Source organism: Hemiscyllium ocellatum, chromosome 12, assembly GCF_020745735.1.
Source record: "Hemiscyllium ocellatum isolate sHemOce1 chromosome 12, sHemOce1.pat.X.cur, whole genome shotgun sequence".
Taxonomy (NCBI): domain Eukaryota; kingdom Metazoa; phylum Chordata; class Chondrichthyes; order Orectolobiformes; family Hemiscylliidae; genus Hemiscyllium; species Hemiscyllium ocellatum.
This window is the reverse complement of record NC_083412.1, coordinates 7901054-7928911: the sequence shown is the minus strand read 5'-3', so window position 1 is coordinate 7928911 and position 27858 is coordinate 7901054. Positions and strand designations below refer to the sequence as shown.

At 40.4% G+C, this 27858-nt stretch overlaps 1 protein-coding gene across 3 annotated transcripts in view; it reads right to left on the bottom strand.

The window, feature by feature from the left end:
- Window positions 1–27858, bottom strand: part of vwa8 (von Willebrand factor A domain containing 8) — a 345890-nt gene that overhangs the window by 216210 nt on the left and 101822 nt on the right. For 2 of the 3 annotated variants that reach the window (XM_060833282.1, XM_060833283.1), the window contains exons 6-12: window positions 25192–25356; window positions 18023–18072; window positions 15378–15486; window positions 15193–15297; window positions 13897–14025; window positions 12006–12140; window positions 11821–11898 (exon numbers count right to left, since the gene is read on the bottom strand). In XM_060833282.1, coding sequence (XP_060689265.1) covers window positions 11821–11898; window positions 12006–12140; window positions 13897–14025; window positions 15193–15297; window positions 15378–15486; window positions 18023–18072; window positions 25192–25356 — 771 coding nt within the window. Of the gene's footprint in view, window positions 1–11820; window positions 11899–12005; window positions 12141–13896; window positions 14026–15192; window positions 15298–15377; window positions 15487–18022; window positions 18073–25191; window positions 25357–25663; window positions 25796–27858 lie in introns of those variants that run through there. The other variant, XM_060833284.1, reaches the window with a different exon arrangement.

Genomic DNA, 27858 nt, shown 5'->3' with positions numbered 1-27858 from the left:
GTTGAAAAAAATCAGTGTTACACCACATTGGCCATTTCAGTATCGTCTGCTTTGTCCCAGAAATCCAATCTTGAAACCAAGGCTGCAGTAATATTTGCACTGCTGTCCCACAATTGCTGATTTCTTTAGTTTGAATTTCCTATGCTGTTAGTTCACTGGTGATAAAGAAGTGTTTGAGGTTTGGGATCTCAAATCCAAGGCTAAGCTCATTGTTTGCAGAACAGGAGTGACTCCCTCACTCCTGCACATTTCAGAGACTTGAACAACCAACAGTGGGGACATCTAAGTGCTAAAGTAACATCAGTGACACCTTCAAAAGATCCTCCAAATCTAGTTGCAAGAAATGTGATATTTGTTGTGATGAATGTCACATCACTACATGACTGAATTCTATATTTCATTCAAAAGGGATAAGACCAAATCTAAGACTAGCATTTTGAACTTACATACGAGCAGTAATATGGGCATTGAAATTGAGCTAGCTGAACTGAACTGGAAACTAGGTTCAGGGATAGATCAATACAGAGAGAGTTGCAAACATTTAAGGAGATAATTCCAAATATTTAGATTAAATATGAAATGTTTTTGCCACCCAGGTAAATAGTGCTGTGAGGAAGGCATATGGTGTACTGGGCTTTATTGGCAGAGGAATTGAGTTCCGGAGTCCTGAGGTCATGTTGCAGTTGTATAAGACTCTGGTGAGGCCTCATCTGGAGTATTGTGTGCAGTTTTGGTCGCCATACTATAGGAAGGATGTGGAAGCTTTAGAACGAGTGCAGAGGAGGTTTACCAGGATGTTGCCTGGAATGGTAGGAAGATCGTATGAGGAAAGGCTGAGGCACTTGGGGCTGTTCTCATTGGAGAAGAGAAGGTTTAGGGGAGATCTGATAGAAGTGTATAAGATGATTAGGGGTTTAGATAGGGTCGACACTGAGAACCTTTTACCGCTAATGGAGTCAGGTGTTACTAGGGGACATAGCTTTAAATTAAGGGGTGGTAGGTATAGGACAGATGTTAGGGGTAGATTCTTCACACAGCGGGTTGTGAGTTCATGGAATGCCCTGCCCGTATCTGTGGTGAACTCTCCTTCTTTATGTTCATTTAAGCAGGCATTGGATAGGCATTTGGAAGTTATTGGGCTAGTATAGGTTAGGTAGGACTCGGTCGGCGCAACATCGAGGGCCGAAGGGCCTGTACTGCGCTGTATCCTTCTATGTTCTATGTTCTATGTTCTATGAACTAAAAGGAGAGGCTAGAAAAATTTAGGTTGTTTTCTCCGGAGCAACAGAGGCAAAAGGGAAACTTAAAACAAATCTATAAAATTATGAAATTCATAGATAGATTCTGACCGTCAATCGTTTCTCCCAGAGTCTAATATGAGTAGCATGCATTTAAGGTGAGAGGGGGAAAGTTCAAAAGAAATGAGTTTTTACACTGAGTGGTAGGAGTCTAGAAAGTACTGCCAGAGGTGGTGGTGAAGGCAGATACAACAGGAATGTTCGAGGGATATGCAAGGAATGGAGGGATATCGACCAGGGGAGATTAGTTTAAGTTGGCATCACATTCAGCATAACATGGGGGCTGAAGGGCCCATTCCTGTGCTATATTGTTCTATGTTAAACGCATTCTACTGTCAGGAAAAATGCCACATGGAGGATGCACCACATGTGGTTATCTAAAGAAACTTGGGAAGGTATCAAACTTAAGAAAAATGTCGATATCTGCACAAAGATGGGTGGCTGTTCAGATAACTGGCCAAACTACAGCTAACGGTACAGATTGACAAGAAAATGAATCAGGACAAAAGTAATTCAAATGTAACAGGAGATAGCTAGAAATGTAAAAATGGATAGCAAGAGTTTCTACACATACCTAAAAAGGAAAACGGTAGGTAAAATGAGTGCTGGTCCTCTTGAGAATAAGAACAAGCTATTAAAGTAAATAATAAAAAATGGAGGAGGTAATGAATAAATATTTTGCTTCTCTCGACATGAAATAAGATCCAAAAACATTTCATCAATATCTGCAATGTTGCAAGTAGAAGGGTGAGTGGAACCTGGTCAAATTCCAGTCACTAGGGAAGTGGTACTGAGTAAAGTGATGTGGAGTGATAAGTCCCAGGATCCTAATGGACTTCACCCTAGGGTTTAAAAGGAGGTGGCGAATGAGGTAACAAATGCATTGGTGTTAGTTTTCAAAACTTTGCTAGGATCTCAAAAGGTTTTATCAGACTGAAATGTAACAACTATACCTGCTGTATTCAAGAAGGGAGAGAGAGACAGAAAATTGAAAATTAGAGGTCAGTTAGCTTGATGTGTGTCAATAGGGAGGTGATAGAATCGATCATTAAGTTGGTTGTAGATGAGCTCTTTGAAAAATTCAAGGTAAATGAGGAAGAAATTATTTTGTGAAACAAAAATCATGTCAAACTAACTGATTAAAATTCTGTGAAGAAGTAACATGTGGTCGAAGGACAAACGATTAGGTATATTCTACTTGGATTTCCAGAAATTATTTCACAAAGTGCCACATAAAAGGTTATACTGCAAATTTGGAGCTCATGGTAAAAAGCAGAACATATTAGCACAGATTGGATCTCATCAGTGTCCTGTATAACTGAAACATAACCTCCTTAGTTTTTTTTACTCAATTCCCCTCGTAACAAATTATAACATTCAATTAGCTGTCCTAATTCCTTGCTGTACCAGTGTGCTAACTTTTTATGATTCATAGATGAGGACCCCTTGATCCCATTGCATCTCAGAGTTTTACAATCTTACCATTTAGGAACAAATTTATTTTTCATTCTTCCTTTCAAAATGGACAATCTCATATTTTTCCATATATTGTCAAATCTCTGACATCACTTAGCATATTCTATACCTTTTTGTAATCTCTGTCTATCATCTTCACAACTGATTTGTTGAACTATCTTTGTGTTGTTAGGCAGCCATTCCTGTCATCACATCATCTAAGTTATTTGTAGAAACTATAAACCTTGGAGATCCTAGCCCAGATCCCTGTGGCATACCATTTGTTACATCTTGATCAGCAGCATCCAAGAAGCAGGAGAATCGGGATTTCAAGCATAAGCCCTTCATCAGGAATAAGTCCTTCGATTGTTCTGCGCTTCGGATGCTGCCTGACCTGCTGTGCTTTTCCAGCACCACACTCCTCGACTCTGATCTCCAGCATCTGCAGTCCCCACTTTCTCCCATTTGTTGCATCTTGTCAACCTGAAAAAGACCATTTTTTTTCCCACACACTGTTTGCTGTTAGCTAATTTTCTATCCATGCTAACACGCTAGCCCCTACACTGTGACCACTCAGGTTCCACAATGATATTTGACATGGTACTTTGTGAAATGCTCTCCGAGGGCAGATGAGACCTGCATTCAAAAAAAATATCTGATGGGTGGCACCCATGACAATGCAGCACTCCCTCAATGAAAGGAAATTTATGGGGTGAAACTTCAACCAAAGAACAGAAGGTCTGTATGAAGTCATTCTGCAAGTTCAACTTCCTTAATATGCGAACGTTGTTACTTTTGCACTCATGAGCCACCTTCAGCATTCTGTCAGAGAAGTGAACCATTCCAAACTATAGTTGTTAAATCTGTTGGCTCCACATAAGCCTGAAGTATGCGCACACTGCCTTTATACTCTGCTGTTCTGTCAAAATGTCATACTGCACAGAAACAGGGCCTTTGGCCCAACATGCTGACCCACATATGCCTACCAACAAACGCCAAACTACACTAATCTCATTTACCTGCACTTGGTCCGTAGCCTACTTTTCTGACGAAATGGTATCTATATTGTTAATTACCAATCCAAATTTTCCACGACAAAATTCATTCCAGTTTGATGTGAAAATGTAGCAACTTCATGCAGCTCTGTGAAGTTGTTAGCTCTATGTCATTTTTGCAAATCTAATGATGAAACAATGCAAATCATACAGCGATTTGAACTCATGAGATAGGGAAGGTGAATTTTAGTTGCCTTGTCCTAATTATCTTCATTTCCTAGCTAGGGTCATTTCAGAGAGTAGTTAAGAATCAAGCGCTCTGCTGTGGTTCGGGAGTCACATGTAGCACAAATTAGATAAGGAGAACAGACCTCCTTCCAAAGGACATTAGCGAAGCAGACAGAGGTTTGAACAACAATGATAGTGCCCTGGCACCGTTAATGATACTGGATTTATATTCCACCTTTACTAACAGAATGTAAATTCCAACAGTTGCCATGGTGGGATTTTAATTCGTATCCACACAGCATTTGATGGGTCTCTGGATCACTCACACGCACGTGATAGAATTATAGAACAGTTCCAGCAGAAGATTGCCATTGCTTCCGAGAGAACAATGCAGCTCATTCCACAGTCCCACTTTCATGATTAACTCAACAAATGTTTCCTCTTCAACTACTTATCCCATGCCTTTTTGAAAGCCACAATTAAGTCTGATATCACCACCCTCTCTATAAGTGCACTTCGGATTCCAACTGTTTGCTTTGTGAAGATATATTTTATGTCACTCATTAGCTATTCAATATAAATTAATATTCTCTTGTTCTCTTCTCTTCTTCCCCTTGGAAAAGTCTGTGTCTACTTTGAATATCTTTGGCTTCTCCAATCTATCTGTGCAACTGAAGTTTTTCAACTCTGGAACTATTCTTGTCAATCATTTCTACATTTTCCCCACTCCCTTTATGTCCTTCTTAAAGTGCACTGCCCAGGAAATGGATGTGACTGTAGTAGCCAACAACAGGAGAGCCATCAGCTGGTCTTATTGAGGAAGGCAGTATATTTAAAGAGAGGGACACCACTTGGGGAGAAAGAAGCATTTAAATTATCAACTAATATGGGTGGGTGGTGTAGAAAATAAACAAACATCACCATTAAACTTACATTGTCTAATTCTAATACATGAGACTTTCAATGACTAAGAATGGCTTTAACAAAAGACAAATAGAGTGCTAGTCAGAGAGATGTCCAGCACGGAGACAGACTCTTCGGTCCAACTTGTCTATGCCGACCAGATATCCTAAATTAATCTAGTCCCATTTGTCAGCAATTTGAGCCAAGCTCATGAAATTTTCAGTTTACAAGGATTAATCTGAGCCCAAATTAACATCATTATAAAAGGGCACTGAAACTCAAATCTATCTCCAAGTTGATTCACACTTTTCAATGCATTGGCTGGGAAGGATACCTATCAGAGCCATTTGGATTTCCAGAAGGCGCCTAACAAGGTGCCACACAGGAGACTGCTAAATAAAATAACAGCTCATGGTGCTTTGATCAAGATACTGGCAAGGATCAAGGATTGGAAGACTTACAGAAGGCAGAGAGAGTGGAAGACAGCCAGTGACTATTGGAGTTCTGCAGAGGTCAGTGTAAGGGAACAATGATCCACATTATATTGAACGATCTGGACAAAGAAACTGAGGGCATTGTTGCTACGTTCACAGATGACACAAAGATAGGTGGAGTGATAGATAGTGTTGAGGATGCAGGGAAGCTGCAGAAGGATTTGGACAAAGAAGTGGAGTTGGAATGCAATGTGGGAAAATGTAAGATGTACTTTGGTTAGAAGAATTGGGGTATAGACTTATTTTTAGAAATCAGAAGCATAAAAGGACTTGGGAGTTGGAGTTCAGGACTCTCTCAAGGTTAATATGTGGGTTCAGTTGGCAGTCAGGAAAGGAAATGCAATGTTAACATTCAATTCAAAAGGGCTAAAACACACAGCAGAGATATATTGCTGAGGATGAATAATACTCTGGTCAGATGGCATCTGAAACATTGAGCGCAGTTTTGGGCCTTTTAGCTATGAAAGGCTGTGGAGGAGGTCCATAGAAATCCAGACCATAAATTCCAATACTAGGATAAAACTTGATACCCAGATCAAGGCGCTCCTGAATACCAAAACCAGTTTCCAGTGTTGCAGAAGTTACTCTTCCTCAGTTCATATTCCTAAACTTAGACCTTTCTCGACAATTTCCTCAGCTTTGGCTCCTTGGATTGTGCAATGAACAGCAATCTTCTCATTTCTTCCAATACTAAATGATCGCACAATATGGCGAACTTTAGAAAATAGTGGAGCTTAGCCTGTGATTACTACAACATTTCAGCAGCTCTGGTGAATGTGTCAGCACTTTCACCAATGCAGATATTCAAACATAAATTCCTAATGAGCTTAACGTAGGATTTTCCTTCTTTTCACCCGCCATTCCTGCAGCAGGTTAAGAGCAAAAGCAACACCCTGCATTGATACAATATATGTGGCTTCTCCATCAGCACTAAATATTCATACTTCAGCTCATTTAGCTAAGTTCCAATGTCAAGCAGATGATACCCTTGACATGAACATTCCTAAGTGTATTCTGTAGCAAGATGACGACAAAATTACATAGAGATTGTTGCAAGGAAACAAACAATCTCAGTGAAAATATAGAAATGTCTCAGCAACTTCAAAATGAATTTTGTACCAAAATCAGCAGAAATCAGTCCGAGTACTCAGATTTCACTGATTTCCACTTGGTCAGGATTTAAAATGCAAATTGTTGTGAAAGCACAACAAAACAGGATGACGAAAACTGTATTTCAGCAGGTGAGAAAGATTTCGCAATTTAGTTTGGTTTAGAGAGCCGGTGTTGGACTGGGGTGTACTAAGTTAACAATCACACAACACCAGGTTATAGTCCAACAGGTTTAATTGACAACCACCTGATGAAGGAGTGGCATTCCGAAAGCTTCCAATTAAATCTGTTGGACTACAACCTGGTGTTGTGTGATTTTTAACTTTTTATTTTGGTTTAGTTGCACTGATGAAGTAACTTATTTCTTTTATCAAAAACCTTCCAAAGAAAGTATATATAATGAAGAATTTGATTATTTTTAAATATTAAAGGCTTTGTAAAAGCAAAAAAGTATTTGAACTAAATTAGTAACAAAAAATGCTCCCCTAAATTCCGCGAAGCAAGTGACTTAATGTTTTCTCTCTCTCCAATCATAAACACCAGAGTGTAAACAAGCTGCCATTATCATTCTAGGAGCCAAATACTGATTTAAAAGTTATGGTTCCCGAAAACCTGATCTACTAATTTTTAAACAGTTTTACAAATGTGGACCAACACCCAACTTCTAATAGTTCTAAAACGTCACACAAAAATGCAAGCAATATTCATAAATCTCACCTTTCATGACACCACCCTCAAATAACAATGAAAATGTATCTTGAAGAGACATTTTCAATTCCAATTAAAAATTACTCTTCATATTATTTCTATGTTGCATTAACAATAGATGGCACGATGGCACAGTGGTTAGCACTGCTGCCTCACTGTGCCAGAGACCCGGGTTCAATACCTGCCTCAGGCAACTGGCTGTGTGGAGTTTGCACATTCTCCCCGTGTCTGCGTGAGTTTCCTCTGGGTGCTCCGGTTTCCTCCCGCAGTCCAAAAATGTGCAGGTTAGGTGAATTGGCCATGCTAAATTGCCCGTCGTGTGATGTGAAGGGGCAAATGTAGGGGAATGGGTCCGGGTGGGTTGCTCTTCGGAGGGTCGGTGTGGACTTGTTGGGCCGAAGGGCCTGTTTCCACACTGTAAGTAATCTAATCATACAATGAGTTTCATGGCAACTGCATTTTACCTTAATTCATTTGCATCACAGCTTTTGGGGTATCCAGCTTATGGGTTCTTGATAAATCGTCCACTAAAATATTTCCATTTCCAGACACATGAACGATTTTTAAGTTGTATGGCTGGAGGCTTGAGCTCCACCAGAATGCCTGTAAGTTTGTGTGGCCTGTGCAATTACTTTTCTCTTCCACAATGTTGTGTATTTTAAAATGACGCAAATCAAGACTCATGTCTCCGTCTTCACTGCTGAATATTTCCACATTTTCACAGAATTATTGTGGTGCAGTAAGCCATTTGGCCCATTGTGCTTGCACTGAATTTAGAACAAGGAACAAAAAAGAACAATACAGCACAGCATCAGGCCCTCCAGCCCTCCAAGCCTGCACTGACACATTTTTCCCTTCCATACTAAAACCGTCTTCACTTACAGAACTTGTATTCTTCTATTCCCTTCCTATTCATGGATTATCCAGGTGCCTCTTGAATGCTGCTCTTGTGTTTGCTTCCATCACCTCCTCTGGTAACGCTTTCCAGGCACTTGCCATCCTCTACGTGAAAAACCTGCCTCATACATCTCTTATAAACTTTCCCCTCGCACCTTGAACCTCTATCCCCTGGTAAATGACTCCTCGACCTTGGGAAAAAGTCCAGGGTCCACTCTATTCATGCCATTCACAATCCTGTAAACCTCTATCAGGTCGCTCCTCAACCTCCTGCATTCCAAACTAGACAACCTTTTTTCATAAATAAAATCCCCCATACAATGCAACATCCTGGTAAATCTTTTCTGTACTCTCTCTTAAGCATCCACATCTTTCTGGTAGTATAGTGACCAGAAATGTACATAATATTTATTGTCTGTTACTCATCTCCTGCCTTATCTCCATATCTTTGCATGCCATTTCTATCCAAATAATCATCCAATACCCTTGAAAGCTTTAAGGTACTATGTGGCCTTGTCCCACAATATAATCCAAGAAAGTCAATCATTGAAATATTGCTGGCATGGCATGACTTAGCACTGATAAAGTCCAGACGGTGCTATAAGAGTTAATATTTCTTTGGCTCTATCAGTCAATGGAACTTGTCAATTTTCTTTTGGCAAATCAATTCTCTTGGCGAATCGTACATGCCCATTATATCAGTGTAATCTTTGAATTATGGAACAGGATACGAATCCACTTTTATTACCACATTGACTTTGCCAAATCAATCCAGAAACTTTGCAAACCATCCAACTTCAGCACCATCATGATAAATGAGCTACGAAGGTTCAGTTCAATAATCAGATTAGATTAGATTACTTACAGTGTGGAAACAGGCCCTTCGGCCCAACAAGTCCACACCGACCCGCCGAAGTGCAACCCACCCATTCCCCTACATTTACCCCTTTTTTTAACCTAACACTATGGGCAATTTAGCATGGCCAATTCACCTGACCTGCGCATCATTGGACTGTGGGAGGAAAACGGAGCACCCGGAGGAAACCCACGCAGACACGGGGAGAATATGCAAACTCCACACAGTCAGTCGCCTGTGTGAAACCCGGATCTCTGGCACTGTGAGGCAGCAGTGCTAACCAATGTGCCACCGTGCCGTCCACTGAATGTCATGGTCCAGCATGAACCTGATTTTTTCCTCACTTGAACTAATTTCTTGCAATTGTGTCTGCAAGGGTGTTGTTTTATATATAAGGCACCGCCCACATCAACATCATGAACACCCAAAATTGATACTTTCATTTACTTTCACAAATCAGTTCAAGATTTTATAATAGCCTTTCTAAAACTGAAGATAGAAATTTTATGTTTATTTCACTCCCTCTCATTTCTTTCACTATCACAAACAGGTTTTTCTCCTGACTATCATTCCTGTCATCTCTTCAACGGATTAATAATGTGACATGCTCACTGATTCTCTCTCCTGACTGGTGAACTTACTACATTATTTCCATCACTGAACTTATTTTTGATTTGATCCAAGTTAACCTGGATTTTAATGGTTTCCAATGGACAAAAGATAACAATATTAACAAAACAAAATGTTGCTCGTTTTTTAAAGCCTCTCTAGTTTTCATTGTCAAATGCTTCTTGGCAAATTCAAATACTTTGGTTAGTTTCAATTTGAAACATAAGCTGGAAGTGTAGTTTCTGAGTTTTGGTTAATCAATTTTTTAAATTCAATTCAAGTGAAGCCTTCAGCTCATGTGCAAGTATGAAGTCAAATGGACTGAATACCCCTGACTCATTAGGAGCATTCCTAATGAAAGAGAGCAACAAGAAAATTTGTTTTTCCCCAAGAATTGGGACATCTTGAACAATAAGCTCCAATCACAGTTTTCACAGTTTTAAGCCATCTTTCAAATGCACTTTGATTTGTGGGCAATATCAGCGAAAGATGCAAATTATTTTATTTTTAAACTAAACAATCATGCTTTGAAAATTTGCAAGATAAAATTTGAACCTTGAACCAATTGCATTTTTTTTGGGTGATCCACATCTTGTTAAAATCAACTAAGTAAAAACAATGACTGCAGACGCTGGAAACCAGAGTCTAGATTAGAGTGGCGCTGGAAAAGCACAGCAATTCAGGCAGCATCCGAGGAACAGGAATACTATTCCTGATGAAGGGCTTTTGCCCGAAAAGTCGATTTTACTGCTCCTCAGATGCTGCCTGAACTGCTGTGCTTTTCCAGCACCACTCTAACCTAACATCTTGTTAAAAGCAACTGAAATACCATTTTCACAGTTTTTTTGTCCTAAAAATAAAGCTTCAAAAATATCTCATTGGGACATCCATAACTATTAAAATACATTGATGTCCATTCCTGGCTCTAGATGGGGTACTAAACAAACCAGTCGAGATCTGCTGAATGGTTCTTGAGTAAGCTGAATTGGAATTAAAGCTAGAATTAGCTGTATTGTCACATGTCCTCAAAAGTGTACAGTGAAAAATGCTGCTTACAGTGCCATCTTAGGTTCAAAGGTCCCTAGGTACAGCTTTTTCAGTTACAGTTATTGGAAAAATGGAGAAGTAAAAAACGTCCCAGCATTGCAGATTTAGGAATAAGTCTGTATCTAAAGCGGTGGATGCTCTCTATCTTATATTGACTATGTCCTTAGCGCTTCACAAATTTGCCTCCTTCTGCCTTAGCATCATATGATAAATACATCATGTATTTGTTTTGAACCTTTTTCACAGCTTCAGCTAAGATTTAGATTGAAATAACTTATGATCCTATTTCAGATGATACAGAGAATATCTTGTTCCAGTTTCGTTGAACAAAACTAGGAGAAGTAACTACTTTATGCTCAGGCTCACCATCAGCTCCACTAACATCCTTTTACCTCTGCATAGCCTTGTAATGACGTTATCTGTTTTCCACTGTTAGGATGACGCACATAACAATGAACGACCTTTCCTTTAGCTGCCCTAATCTTAACAGCAGCACAACACCATTCTTACCAGACACTTTCTCTTTTTAATTTCAATCATTAATCCTGACTCTAGTGACCAAGGTGCCACCTTTGAGTTGGAAGGATATGGATTCAACTTTACAGAGATGGAGTACATAATGCAAGCTGACACTCCAGTGCACTATTGAAGGAGTGTGCACTGTCAAAGATAAGACAATAAACCGAGACGCATTAGCCTTCTTTGTGGATGTGAAGATACCATGGTTACGTCATACTATTTCAAAGAAGACCGGGTGGGGCTTTGCTTCAGTGTCCTGGCCAATATTTATTTATCAATCAACGTCAAGAAAAAGATTCATTCTCATTATGCTTCTTATGGGAACATGTTCAATGCAAATTGGTGTTTTATTGCTCCATTGGTACCATTCCCTGTAAAATGGTACACCCTGAAGTCACAAAAGGTACATAAATACAAGCCAGCCTTGTTTTCCTCATTAACCCAATCTCCTACAGCTTCACTTCAGTTGCTGGCCAAAGTCATTACATGGTTTTCTTTTGACAACTGCACAGCAGTGGTGAAGAGTTCCAGATTTCTACCTCTGGTTTAACATGTACAACTAAGACAGGATCTCAAATAGAATCCCAAATTTTAAGAACTACAATTTTAGCTCCAATCTTCCAATTTTCTGGATTATCCTTCACTCTTTTGCTCCTTGTTTCTACTCTCAAATACTGTGCTCAGTGCATGTACAAAATTACCTGATACAGTGTGATGGGCTCAATTCTGTAAGCCAGCAGGTCAGCGAATTCCTTAGCAATCACAGTTTTGCCACAACCCTGCATGACAAGAAAACATATATGTTTTTCAAAGCATCATATAAATCAACAAAAACTGGTACCAGTGCAAGCTTTGCAATGTGCAACACAATCAACTTTCATATTACCTTTCCACCAATTAGACAGAGATCCTTTACCATGTGTGACTGAATCATTTCGGCCAGGAGTCTGTCGTGACTGGACGTTCTGACGAAGTTCAGTGACCCATTGTGAAACTTCAATCGTTTTGTTCCAACAGGAATCTAAAATTCAATGATTAAAAGCATATGCTCATTACCTTTACTGATTTCAATCTTTAATATTAACTTCCAAGGGTTAAAAGTAACACTATGGATATCTTGAGACTACAATTTTACAAGTTTCAAATAAATGAGTGACTTGCTAGGCCATTTCAGATGGTAGTTAAGAGTCAACACATTTCTGTGATTCTGAATCTAAAAAAATCGAACTTATTGAAGGCCTCTTTTTCTCTGTCAAGTGATACGAATTAAAATCTTTACAACTTTCTATAATTCCTCCGCATGATAATTTGAGGAATTTTACATCAAATTTTTTTTAGAAGCATTTTATTGCAGTAAAGAAGGGCACTCATTCCTTAGCTTAATGCAGTTTGCAACAAGTCAATACAATATAAACCATGTGCATTCAATGCAAACAAAAAACAGCAACATGAATACGCTCTGAATTGAGAACTTGAAATTTATTCGCTCGATCTATTTCAATTAACTTTTTCGGTGCAAGTGGACAAGTTGGACCAATGGGTCTGTTTCCGTGCTGTACATCTCTTTGACTCGTTGACATTGTACACAAAGGAAGCTTTCAAGAGGCAGTTTTTTAAATATGTTGTTGATGAATATTTCAAGAAACAAAACAAAATCAACTAATTGTTTTTGACCTACAACTAATGCCAGTTTCTCAGTGCAGTACACTAAAATGGAATACAAACCAGAACATTTACGCTTCAGTGACCAGTTTATTCTAAATGGTTTAATCAGATAAAATAATCATCAACAGTGTCAATGAATAAAGCAAGTTTTAATTTAAATTGCAGATAACTGATGAGCCATTGTAAATAACAATGTAGTTGTGTTCCTGGACTGAATAGAAAATTGAAATAATGCAGTTCATCTCACTTACAACAAACTAGACTTTGGTGAATTTAGACTACTTTTATTGCAGTTCAGCAAATGAGGGTAAATCCCTGCCCTCCCAGTCAGCAGCTCTGCTGAAAAAGGAGCATGGCCTTGAGTCAGTATTGTGACATGGTAGCACAACTTCCTATAGGGACCAATGCATTAACCCAAGCAACTATCCATCCATGGCCGACTTAAGAAATGATTCTGCATGCAACCACATCCATGTCATCAATCCACTAACAAACCAAATTTAAGTTTGCAGTGTATCAGATTAGATATCTCTTAAAGGAATGCACTGCCTTGAAATGTGGTGGAAGCAGGCTCATTTGAGGGAATCAGAAGGGCACAGGATGATTATTTGGACAGAAATGGTGTGCAAGGATTTGGAGAAAATGCAGAAGATTAGCACGAGTTAATAGAAATCGCGCAGGCACAATGGGTTCTTCAGTACAATAACAATTCTGTGATACTCACAGCAACAGAGTTGATAAGTAACAATAACTCCCATTTTTCTTGCAAAGAAACTAACAGACATACTCTGTCAGATCAGTTGCCTGAGCTTTCTGTTAGCACAAAAGCTGTACAACCAGAACAGCTCCAGTGGGAATGGAACATATTTATTTGGATAAAGATGGGTCACCTTCTGGAGTTAAAATGTGGCCTTTTCTTCGTAAAAAGGGCTGTTTTGTAAAAGACAATTGCAATAAATCTGGACCCCGTGACTTAAGTACAAATAATATCAAAAATTGAAGACAGTTATACTAAGTTTTTCAATACATGCCAGAAACCAATGACAGGGTTAAAAATATTTAAAGTGATCTATTTCTGTTTATTCTACCATTGTTTAAATCAAAATCATTACCTGAAAAGCCACTTCTTTGTCACCAATTTGAAGAGTAGCTATGGCTTGTGAAGCCTGTCCACTGATTTCTTTTATGCCAAGAACTGTCTTTGTGGTCAATGAACTTGAAGAGTCCAGTAACTCAAACGTCTAAAACAAACAGATTTTCAACTCATCGATTGCAAAGGAAGAGACACATTGCAGTAAGATCAACAAATATACAATTTAGAACTAGATGGCACTGCTTCCAATTAAGGGATCAGCCATTTTAATCCAGAACGTTCAAACACCTCCACAGTCTTATTCCTCATTGTCCCTAGCCAAAAGAATGCGGTGGAAGATAAGATGTTGCCCTATTTGTGGTCTTCCATCTGGGCAGCCTATGTCCTGGAGGACTCAACATTGAGTTGTCCAAATTTAAATAATCTTCTCAAAAATCCCTCAACTCCCTTTCAAATCACACCTCCTCCCTTCCATTTCACCTACCAACTCTTCCTTCCAGCTACCAACCAGATTCAGTCCTCCCATCAGTCAACCAGGAGACACCTACCACCTGTGTTCACTTACCACTATCTCATCATTCTGCCCCTCTCTCCACCTAAAACCCTGCTCCACTTTATCTACCCCACCTCCATTCCTGAAGAACGGTTTTATCCAAAACGCCAACTTCTCCTCCTCCTGATTTGCTGTGTTCTTCTAGCCTCCTGCTTGTCTACTTTGGGGTGGCACGGTGGCTCAGTGGTTAGCACTGCTGCCTCATAGCGCCAAGGATCCAGGTTTGATTCCAGCCTCAGGCGACTGTTTGTGTGGAGTTTGCACATTCTCCCCATGCCTGCAAAAGTTTCGTCTGGGTGCTCCGGTTTCCTCCCAGAGTCCAAACATGTGCAGGGTGGGTGAATTGGCCATGCTAAATTGCCCATAGTGTTCAGGGATGTGTAGGTTAGGTGCTTGAGTCAGGGGTAAATGTAAAGTAATAGGGTAGGGGAATGGGTCTGGGTGAGATACCCTTCGGTGGGTTGGTGTGGACTTGTTGGGCCAAAAGGCTTGTTTCTGCACTATGATTCTATGATTGGATTCCACCATCTACAGTTTTTTTTTGTCACTAAGGTTACACTTGGTTAGCAATACAGAATATTTTTCAATCAGAGGTGACCTCCCTGGGCATCATCTGCAGCCTGAAGTGCAGCTAAAATTGCTCACTTGGTCTGTACCCTTAAGGTCAAGGCTCAGCAAATCCCTGTCAAACTGGGCAATCAGAGGTCAATTTTCATTAAACAGATCACAATAACAAAAGCTTCACCTTCACCTCCTACTTACCTTCAATACATCCTCCACTCCAGTTCGACCTTCCTTCCCAAGTATTAAATCATATGGATAAAGTCTGTGAAGCAGTTGTTGGGCAGACAGCATGGGAATCACATCCTGGTCAAAAAGCAGCATGTTAATCAAATTGTCTGCAGAGTTAAAACTCATTTTGTTACTCTGTTATCAACTGTACATACCATGATCTTAACGAGAGCTGCCAGGTTATCTGCAGGGAACTCAGGAAGACCAAGAGTTGTAGACTCTTGAGAGCAGAGGGTTGTTGCAAAGGATAACATCTGAGATACTCTGATAAAGTAGAAACAGTTTTTTTAGTGATGAAGCTTCAGGGACCCATGCACTAAATATTCCCATTTTCTTTAACAGTTAATGGTCTCTTTTTCGTTTTCAGTAAAATTATGAAAAATTAATTTCCTATTCTGCTGAAACAACAAAGCTGCAATTTGTAGGAACATTTCTTCAATGAGGTTAAATTTCAAACAAATTATTATGACACAGAATTTCACTTGAGAGGAGCAAGAATACATAAACTGATGCTGGAACCCTCACTGCTTTTTCATTCCTTCATTCTTTTTGTTATTTTGGGTTTGGAGCTGTGAACAGAAGATGACCACTGGACTGTGGGAAACAGCTCATGTTAAAGAAAAAGAAACCCAGCATCCACTACTTTCTGTGGAAGAGAATTTCACCCTGTCCTGACTGTTGGAGAAAGTTTCTCTTTATCTCTGAGTTAAGAGGGAGACCCCTTCTTTATAAAACATCCCCTGGTTTTTGTCTTGTCACAAGAGTCACATCCTTCTGCATCCACCCTGTTAGGTTTCGTCAAGAACTTTTATGTTTCAATAAGATCACCTCTCATTATTCTAAACTCCAACAAGTACAATCTGTTCAGCCCTTCTGCCTTAGATAAACCTCTCATCCAAGGAATCACTCAAGTCAACCTTCTCTGAATTGTTTCTAACGCAATTCTACCTTTATAAAATAAGGAGGCCAAAACTGTGCACAGTGCTTCAGATATCATTTCCCCAATGCCCTGTCTGTTCCCTTGTAATAAGTGCCAACACTCCATTTGATTTCTGATCACTTGTTGTAGCTGCACAGCAACTTTGAGGCTCCTGTAGCAAGACACCCAAACACTTCGGTACCACTGACTTCGGAAGTCTCTCTCCATTTAAATAACATCCTGTTTTTCTGTTCTTTCTGTCAAAACTGATATCATCATTTTTCCATGTTATATTCCCGCCTCAGGCGACTGTCTGTGTGGAGTTTGCACATTCTCCCCGTGTCTGCGTGGGTTTCCTCCGGGTGCTCCGGTTTCCTCCCACAGTCCAAAGATGTGCGGGTCAGGTGAATTGGCCATGCTAAATTGCCCGTAGTGTCAGGTAAAGGGGCAAATGTAGGGGTATGGGTGGGTTGTGCTTCGGCGGGTCGGTGTGGACTTGTTGGGCCGAAGGGCCTGTTTCCACACTGTAAGTAATCTAATCTAATTCCATTTGCCAAATTTTTGCCGCACTCAACTTATCGAAATTTCATTGAATGCTCAACTTGGTGACAGCACAGTATGTCCCTTTGTCCAAGTCATCGATATATATCACAAATTATTGAGGTGCCAGCACTACTCCCTGCAGCACTCCGGGTTATCAACCTGAAAATGAACTATTTATCTCAATTTGATTTCCTGTTTGTTAATCAATCCTCTGTCTCCCAGTATTAACTCCCAACCTCACATGTTCTTGTGTAGTAATCTATTCTGTGGCACCTTAACAGGAGAGAGCAAGTGACTAAAAGCTTAGTCAAAGAAATAGCTTTTAAGGGACATATTAACAGAGAGACAGGTTGAGAGAAAGAGAAGTTGAAGGAGGGAATTCCTCTTTAAGAGTCAAAGCAGTGGAAGGCATGGCGATCACTGGTGGAGCAAAAGACAGGAGATTCTCAGCAGTGCAGTGTGCAATTGCAGAATCTCAGATTTATGAAAGACATAAAGAGTTTACCGACATACCCTAAATCTGTCTACTTCCTCACTAATGAGGAAATCTTGTCTTCTTTGACCAAGCTCTCAGTTACTTCTAACTGTCAGTTTGCCTCTGTGTCCATTTTCACTTTCAATCTGTGGATTCTGGGTCAGCTGTTTTTCTAGGTTAAAGCTGTTATATAAATGGAAATTGTGCAGTAGCTTCATTACATGACTTGAAGAGCTTTGTGTGAATTTTCAATAAGAATTGGACTCTTGTGTTTCTTTCCTTTAGTGTTAAAACATGGAGGCAGAGAGCCAAATCAAATCAAATTGAGTCCCTATCTCTGCATTTGCAACACTGTAGAATTAAAACTTTCAAAGACCCTAAAAATAGCCCCACTTGTTCCTAACAGATTTTTCAAATAACCAATTCAATGATTTGAAGCTGTCTATTAAAAAGCAAAACGCTGATGTCCAGGATGATTAAATAGAAACCGGGCAGACCGTCGAATCCAACCATTTCTTCTGCAATGGTTCCATTCCTGTGTGGCCCCGCAGTGTACAAAAATCGCGCATTCCAAGTAATACTTCACGCTGTAGCCAACCAAGGTTTTACAAGTTAGCGTTTTAGAAACAACGCTCCCAATTCACCAAATGCATGACAGTCAATTCGAGTTAACCAAAGACGTGTTATAGTAGAACTGTCTGTAATCAGGATAAAACTGGACAGAAACGAACAACAGTTATACAAAGAGAGAGACATATCAAAACAGGAGAACAGATATAGATCCACTCAGTCCAACTAGTATGTCCATCTTGTTTGTGTCTCTGTCCCTGCTCAACAAATAAGATATCCTTCAACAACCATACCTTTCAGAGGGTACATTTGGTCCAACAGCATATAAGAGTGCCAACTGATCCTGGTAAAGTAATAAAAATGAACATTGTCAATACAATTACAAGGAGTGACACTTTCTGCTGGCAGACTCAGAACTCCTTCAAGCTATAAATTCCAACCCTGCCATATTTTCTTCTGTGAAATCTGCCTACTCCTCAATGCTGGGATATCAAATATTATAAGTGAATCTCAGAAGATGGATAAATTTTGATGTTTAATACTTTCAAACCTCTTCTCCCACCTGCCCCCTAAGGCTTGTGACTAGCAGTGTTCCACATGGATTGTGCTTGTTCCACTTTTGTTTATCATTGACATAAATGATTTAAATAAGAATAGAGAAAACATGGTTAATAAGTTTGCAGATCACACCAAGGTTGGTGGTACAGTGAATGGCAGAGAAAGTTATGAAAGATTACAAAGAGATCTTAATCAATTAGGTCAATGAGCTGAAGATTGGCAAATGGAGTTTTAATGCTGGATAGATAGGAAGTATTGCATTTTAGTAAAACAAATCAAAACTTATACAGTTAAAAGTAGGGCCTTGGGAAGTTTGTGAACAGAGAGACCAAGGATTTCAGGTGCATAATTCTTTGAAATTTGCATGACATGTAGGTAGGGTGGTTAAGAAGGCATTTGGCATGCTTGTCTTCATTACTCAGACCTTTGAGTACAGGAGTTGGGACATTATAGTGAGGTTGTACAGGATGTTGATGAAGCTTCTTCTGCAGTACTGTGTCCAGTTCTGGTCTGCTCAGTTATAGGAAGAGGGTTCGGAAGAGATTTACCAGCATGTTGCCAGGAATAGAGAGTTTGAGTTTTAAGGAGAGTCATAGTGTCATAAAGCATGGAAACAGACTCTTCAATCCAACTCGTCCATGCTGACCACATAACCAAAATTAATCTAGTCTCATTTGTCTGCACTTGGCTCATTTCCCCCTGAACCCTTCCTATTCATGTACCTGTCCAAATGTCTTTTAAATACTGTAATTGCACTCGCCTCTATTGCTTCCTCTGTCAGCTTGTTCTACATATACACCACGCTCTGTTTGAAAACGTTGCCCCGCAGGTTCCTTTTAAATCTTTCCCCCCTCACCTTAAACCTATGCCCTCTAGTTTTGGACTCCACTATCCTGGAGAAAGACCTTGACTATTCACCCCACCCATAGTCCTCATGATTTTATAAACATCTGTAAGGTCAGCCCTTAGCCTCCGGTGCTCCAGTCAAAACAGCCCCAGCTCATTCAGCCTCTCCCTACAGTTCAAATGCTCCAACCCTGGCAACATCCTTGTAAATCTTTTATGAACCCTTTGCAAGTTTCACAACATCCTTCCGATAGCAAGGAGACCAGAATTGAATGCAGTATACCAAAAGTGGCCAATTCCTGTAACATAACCTCCCAACTCCTACACTCAGTGCACTGACCAATAAAGGAAAGCATACCAAATGCCTTCTTTACTAACCTGTCTACCTGCAACTCTACTTTCAAAGAACTATGAACCCCCACTCAAAGATTCCTTTGTTCAGCAACACTCCCCAGAACCTGACCATTAAGTGAGCAAGTCCTTCCCTGCTTTGCCTTACGAAAATATAGCGAGTCACACATAGATTAATCTCCATCTGGCACTCCTCAGCCCATCAACCCATCTGATCAAGGTCTCACTGTGCTCTGAGGTAATTTGTCATGTGTGACATGGTTGTCATTTTAAGAGGTTATTTTGTCCTGTTTTCTTTTTAGACAGGTTGTAAGGCAGAGGTGCGGAATTGCCTATTGAAGACAACTTGTGAGGCCTTGGGTTTCTTCAACAAACAGCCTGAATGGTTGTGGCCAGGTCTCGCAGAGCCAGATTTATGGGTTTTGTTTTTTTCAATAACGTCAGAAGATTTTTTAAAAAATTAACGAGTTAGAAGCTTCAGTGAATATCTCCTGGCTGCTACACTCTTTGAATATTCCCTTGTTTTTTTTCCTCCTGGATTGGAGAACTGCATGTGAAAATCTGGAACTGAATATGCCTTTGTGCCAACGGGTGAGTTTATATAAAGTTACTATATTAGAGTAGTTAATTAGTAATGGTCAGTAGATTTGTTATTCTGTTAAGTTTTCCAATAGTTAAATTATTTTAAATTCCTTTCTTTCATTTCAATTTTAACTATAGTGTTTAAATAAATTGTATTTGCTTAATGTCAAGTAATTTGACCAGTTGCACTGCATCTGGATCATGGCATTTCACATTTACCTTTAAAATAAGAAGTAGTTATCGTCTAGGTTACCCGTCTTAAAATTGACATGGAGATGCCGGTGTTGGACTGGAGTGGACAAAGTTAAAAATCACAACACCAGGTTATAGTCCAACAGGTTTAATTGGAAGCACTAGCTTTCAAAGCGCTGCCTCTTCATCAGGCTCCACAACTACCTGATGAAGGAGCAGCACTTCGAAAGCTAGTGCTTCTAAATAAACCTGTTGGACTATAACCCGATATTGTGTGATTTTTAACTTCTTAAAATTGATTGTGTGTGTCCAGTCTGGTCCATAATATATGACTTTAAGTGTTAACTTACTTTCCTTTAAAGTGCAGAAATTCAAATATGTCAATCAAGCATAGCTAACAAAGGAAATTCAGGATTATGAATTAAAGCTCAGTAAAAGTAAAGGCCAATAAAGTTGGTGGCATGGTGGCTCAGTGGTCAGCACTGCTGCCTCACAGCACCGGAGTCCCAGGTTTGATTTCAGCCTCGGGCGACTATCTGTGTGGAGTTTGCACATTCTCCCCGTGTCTGCGTAGGTTTCCTCCGGGTGCTCCAGTTTCTGCCCACAATCCAAAGATGTGCAGGTCAGGTGAATTGGCCATGCTAAACTGCCCATAGCCATCAAGAATGTGTAGGTTAGGTGCATTAGTCAGGAGTAAATGTAGGATAAGGGAATGGGTCTAGGCGAGTTAACCTTCAGAGGGTCTGTTTGCACTTGTTGGGCCGAAGGGCCTACTTCCACAGCATAGGAATTCTACAATTCTATGAAAGTTGCCAGAGAAAACAATAATTCTGAGGATTGGGAGGTTTACAAAATACAGCATAGGAGGATCAGGAAACTGATGTAGAAAGGGAGAACAGAGTATGAGTTCATGAAGGTGAGCCAGATGGGCACAGTACACTTCGAATTTCAGAAGGCTTTTGATAAAATCTCCCACAGGAGGCTGGTTAGAAAAGTTAAAATATACAGGATGGGAGTAATCTACTGGCATGTTTTAATGGTTGGCTGAGGGACAGAAAACAGGGTTGGAATAAATTAATTATTCTCACATTGGCAGGCTAAGAGTGGTGGAGTACTGCAAGGATCACTACTCAGAAACCAGATGCTCATTTTATTTAGATATAATGGGGGGACTAAATGTAATAGTTCCAAATTGTGGATATTACAAAGCTAAATCTAATGAAACAACATAGCTTATGAAATGGAAATTATATCTGACTAATTTATTAGTTATTTGAGGAAGTCTCAACCAGAGTGGATACAGGAGAACCAGTAAACATGTGTATTTGGACTTCCAGAAGGTGTTCAACAAGGTATCTCACAAAAATCATAAAGTAAGTACCCAGGTTTGCATAGCATATTGGCTAATGCATAAAATATAACGAGTGGAGACCAGGGACTCTTTTTCAGGTTGGCAACCTGTAACCAGTGGGGTTCCACATGGATCAGTGCTTACAATATATATTAATGACTTGGAGAAAGGAAGCAAATGTATTTTGGCCAAATTTGCAGACGACACAAAATAGGTGGAAAGGAAAGTTGTGAAAGGTATTCAAGCATCTTACTGAAATATATAAATAAATAAGTGAGCAAAGAGTTGGAAAATGAAGTATAATGTGGGAAAATACAAACTTGTGCAGTTTGGATGGGAGAACAGATTATTTTTAAATGGAGAACAGCTATAGATAGCTGTAAGACAAAGGGACTTAGGAGTACATGAAACACAGAAAGCTGGTACATGGGCCTAATAGATAATGAGGAAGGCTAATGGAATGTTGGCCCTTATATTAAGGCAGTTGAAATATAAGAGTAGGAATGTTATACTGCAACTTTACAAAGTGCTGGTGAAACCACATCTTTGGTGATACCATATTGGTCCCCTATTTAAAGAAAAGATATTATTTCATTGGAGGCAGGTCAGAGAAGGGTCACAAGGATGATCCATGGTAGGGAGGGACTGTCTTATGAACAAAGGTTAAACATGTAAGGATAGTATTCATTGCAGTTGAGAGGTGATAGCACTGAAACATATAGGATTCTTAAATGGCATGACGAGGTAAATGCTGAGAGAATGTTCTCCCTCATGGGAGGATGTCTACAATTCCTCCCCTAACTACAATCTTTTAGAGTCCCCTAGCTACAGGGAGTTGTGCAATTTTCTAATCCACAGGGACATGTTACTCTGTATTTTAAGAAGAGTAAATGAGGGAAACCAAGGTGACATGGCAGTGAACAGTGCACAAGGCTCTGTACAGGCCCTCAGTTATTCACTTATACGTTGTTGATTTGGATAATGACATTGAAAGTCATATATGCAAATTTGCGATGACACAAAATGAGGCAGCATTGTAGACAGATTAGATGATAGCATAAAATTACAATGGGATATCGATGGATGAAATGAATTGGCAACACTGTGGCAAATGGAGTTCAATGTAAAGAAAAGTGAGGTTATGCATTTTGAACCAGTCAGGGTATTTCTAAACGGTATGAAGTTAAATACAGTGGAAACTTGGGGGTTTAGATGCATAGATCTTCAAAATGTCATAAACAGGTGCAGAAAATAATCACAAAAGCTAATGAAATGCTGTAGAGGACTGGTGTAATAAAGATGCAGAAACTATGCTATAGTAATACAAAACCCCACTTGGAGTATTGAAAGCAGATCTGGGCACCACATTAGATTAGATTAGATTACTTACAGTGTGGAAACAGGCCCTTCGGCCCAACTAGTCCACACCGACCCGCCGAAGCGCAACCCACCCATACCCCTACATATACCCCTTACCTAACACTACAGGCAACTTAGCATGGCCAATTCACCTGACCCACACATCTTTGGGCTGTGGGAGGAAACCGGAGCACCCGGAGGAAACCCACGCAGACACGGGGAGAACGTGCAAACTCCACACAGTCAGTCGCCTGATGCGGAAATTGAACGCAGGTCCCTGGCGCTGTGAGGCAGCAGTGCTAACCACTGTGCCACCGTGCCGCCGGTCTTACAAAGGATATATTTACCTTGAAGGGAGTATAACATGGAGATACAAGAATGAAACTTGGACATCGTGAGCAGAGATTATACAAATCAGGTTTGCTTCTTCCAACTTTAGAAAGTTAAGGGGTGATCAGATTGAAGTCTTCAAGGTAGGAAGAGGAAAAGATCAGGGAGACAAACATATACTATTTCCACAGATTAGGGATTCCAGAATTTGGCGGTAGTGCCTGAGAATTAGAGCCATACCATTCAGGAGAGATGTTAGCAAGCTCTGCTACATACAAAGGGCAGTAGCTATTTGGGATCCTCTTCCACAGGATCAGCCATGACTTTACTGAATGGCACAGCAGTCTCGAAGGGGTGAGTGGCCTACTTCTGTTCCTAGTTCTGATGGTCTTAAATGGGAATGTGAATGGTGAGAAAGTTGTCAGGTAGTTTCAGGAGGATTTGGACAGGGCTAGTGAATTTGTTTTATTTACCAATGGGATGTAGGCATCACTGGCTGGGCCTGCATTTAACTTGTATACAATGACATTTAGATTCCGAGGTACATCCACATTTCTGACCTCTTATCAATAAGAAATATGCTGCGCATTTGTTTTTACCGACCAAACTGTACAACACCACATTTTTCCACTTCATATTCCATTGGCAGTTGGCAGTTCAAGGTGATTTAACTGAAACTTACAAAATACTCAAAGGGATGGAAGAGAGTAGGTGTTTCCCCTGCTTGGTGAGTTCAGAACCAGGGGGTGCAATTTAGAAATAAGGGGGGTACCTCTTCATTCCAGGATGAGAAGAATTTTTTTTTACTCAGAGGGTTGCGAACATTTGTAGGGGTGGCACAGTGGCTCAGTGGTTAGCACTGTTGCCACACAGCACCAGAGACTCAGGTTCAATTCCTGCCTCGGCCGACTGTCTGAGTGGAGTTTGCACATTCTCCCTGTGTCTGCGAGGGTTTCCTCCGGGTGCTCCAGTTCCATCCCACAGTCCAAAGATGTGCGGGTCAGGTGAATTGGCCATGCTAAATTGCCCACAGTGTTAGGTGCATTAGTCAGAGGGAAATATAGGATCAGGGAATAGGTCTGGGTGGGTTACTTTTTGGAGGGTCGGTGTGGACTTGTTGGGCCAAATGGCCTGTTTCCACACTGAAAGGAATGTAATCTAATCTGGAATTCCCAACCATACTAGCACTGTGTTAGACCATGTTGAAGGTAGAGATTGATAGATTTCTGTCAATCAATAGTTAAACAAGGTTATGGAGATGGGGTGGACAAAAGGCATTGAAGTGCTGAATCAGCCATGATGGTATTAAGTTGCAGGCAGGCACAATAAGCTGAATGGCCTACTCTTGTTCAAGAACTACAACTCAATTATTCAAAATTTCTCCAACAAAAATACAATTAGTAAGGAAGATTATGAAACATTTATTCATAGAATCCCTACAGTGTGGAAAAAGTCCATTTGGCCCATCAAGTCCACACCTACCCTTTGAAAAGCATCCCACCCAGATCTATCCTCCTACCCTATCCCTGTAATCCTGCATTTACCATGGCCAATCCACCTAGCCTGCTTATCCCTGGACACTATAAGCAATTTAGCATGGCTGGAGGAAACCCAAGCAGATAGGGAAGAATGTGCAAACTCCACACAGACTGTCGCCCGAGGCTGGAATGCTCACTGGTGCTGTGAGGCAGCAGTGTTAACCACTGAGCCACTGTGCTACCCTAATTTTTGTCATTAAAACATTTATTGTATTGCAAGCGTTAATTCCACCACTAAATAATTAAGATCAAAATCACAATGGCACCATTCATAATTGTGCAGAATGTAGACACCACTAAGTTTACATGAAAGTATCCACTGATATCATCACTGTGTTTGAAGGTGAAAGATTACCTTAAAAGGCAGGCTATAAATGTCCCTGGCCTGAAACCTTGAACGAAGCGGAGGATCTAGAGGGTTTCCAAGATACTTCGGGACTGGCAGACCCAGGGCTATTACTCTGAAATCCTCACTAACTCGCACAATCTTCCATGCGTCTAGCTCCTCCTTTGTATGCTCCTGTACAAAAAAATGTCACATTAGTGATGTTAATGATGTTTTTTTTCAATGTGAACATAAGTGCTAGAAATTCAAAGCATGTTAAGCAGCCACTTAAATAAATGGGAAGTTCCTGCAGCTCAACAGGACTGTGTCAAACAGAAAGTTGTACGATCATAGCACATTCCTGCACTTGAGTACATAATTTGTCCCAGTACATCACTACAGTAGTGAGCAAGTACAAAATCAGAGGAACAATTCTTCAAATAATACATTCGACTCAAGTTCCATTTGCTTATTAAGCATCTCAAGCAAAAACTAAAAATACCATAGTGAGATTAAAAGATGAGGGATGTCCCTGTTGTCCTAGGCAGTATTTCATCCCAACAAATACTGCCAAAAATCTATTCGCTGTTCAGCCGATAAATTATGAAGCACAGAAAATGGTTGAGATGTTTGACTGTACAAGATCCATTTTATTTATGAAGTGCTTGCAGATTTTCTGGCAGACTTCCTTTTCCTGTTTTCTTGTGATGAGTGTGTTATTTGCAAGGCTAACATATTTTGCCCATTTCTAATTGTCCTTGGACTGAGTAGCTTGCTTAGTCCTTACTGAAGAAATCTACGAGTTAATCACAATTCTGAAAGTCTGAAGTCATATGTCGGTCAGACCGGCTAAGTACATCAGCTTTCCTTTTGTTAGACCTGCCATGCCAGGATTTAAAACCATATCTAATAAGCATAGTGATAACACCACCACATCATCTTTCCAGGAGGCACCATACAAAATCATTATTATGCCTCTACCCCTATATCTCTCTCTCCTACATGTATGATCTTAAAGCCCAGTTACTTGATCAAGCCTTTGATTAGCTGTCCTAGCACCCTCTTTGTATCATTTGCCATTTTTCTCATACCTCATTGGGGTATTGCTCAACATTGAATCTTCCACTTAAAGTGTTAAACTGGATCTCCCCAGTCAACCCTGTTGCATACTAATGAGATAGATGGCTCCATTTATTAAGGTGAGGAAAACAAAGAAACTCTGGTTTTCTCCTACAGTCCAAAGATGTGCAGGTTAGGTAAATTGGCCATGTTAAATTGCCCACAGTCTTCAGGGATGTGTAGGTTAGATGCATTAGCCAGGGGAGGTGTCGAGTAACAGAACAGGGGAATGGGTCTGGGTGGGATACTCTTCGGAGGATTGTTGGGCCAAATGGCCTGTTTCTTCACTGTAGGGATTCTATGAATTCTATCAATGAATTTGATGCAAATCAATAAATTACGCCCGGCTGATGTGCTTCATTAGTCAGTGTTTGCAACAACCTATCACATTTTCAAGCAAATAAATATCAGAAAATAACTAGCACAACAGGAGCTCAATATTAAATGGAAAGCATCTGGATAAATGTTTTTGTCATGTTAACACATGGAATGCAGGCATCGCCCAACCCTAATTTACCTTGAAAATGCTGTATTGTTCCCAAGGTGCTGATGGGAGGTTCCAGCACTTTATTCCAGCAACAATAATATATTTCCAAATCAGGATGGTGAGAGGCTTGGAGGTGGCCTTGCAGAACCTGCTGTTCCCATGGTTGAGTAAAAGGAAAATCAATGCTGACCTGACATTGGACATATAAGTTCAGAATAATGAGGGGTGATCTTCTGTAAATGCACAAGAGTTTGAGGAGTCTTGACTCTTCAACAGTAGGATGGGATCCTCAACAGCAGGGAGGCAAGTGTGAGACTGGAAGGAGATACAGTATCATAAACAGTTCGTCGAGGTGGCAGGTCAGACTGGAACACAACAGGGAGCAAGGAAGGGCTCAGTGGTTAGCACTGCTGCCTCACAGTGCCAGAGACCCGGCTTCAATTCCCGCCTCTGGCGACTGTGCAGACTCCACACAGACATTCTCCCCGTGTCTGCGTGGGTTTCCTCACACAGTCCAAAAATGTGCAGGTTAGGTGAATTGGCCATGCTAAATTGCCCGTAGTGTTAGGTGAAGGGGTAAATGTAGGGGAATGGGTCTGGGTGAGTTGCATTTCAGCGGGTTGATGTGGACTTGTTGGGCCGAAGGGCCTGTTTCCACACTGTAAGTAAGTAAGAATCCCTGTTGGATTAAGTTCCATCTATTCAATGCAACAGGGTTGATTGGTAAGGTTGATTAACTCAGGGCGTGGATAGGGTGTGGGACTGGGATATTATAGCCATTACAATAACATGGGTAAGGGAGGAACAGGACTGGCAACTTAATGTGCCAGGGCACAGGTGCTTTAGGCAGGACAGAGTTGGTGAAAGGGAGGGCAGGGGAAGTTGCATTTTTTATTAAGGTATCACAGCCATAGTCAGAGATGAAATAACTGAAGGATTAGTCAGTGAGGCTTTGTGGTTGGTGCTAAGAAATAAGGAAAGGATGGTGACGGTATTGGGGTTGTACTGTAGGCCCCCAAATAGTCAATGGGGATTAGAGGAACAAATATGCAGGGAGACTGAGAAGACGTGCAGGAGCAATAAGGTGTCAC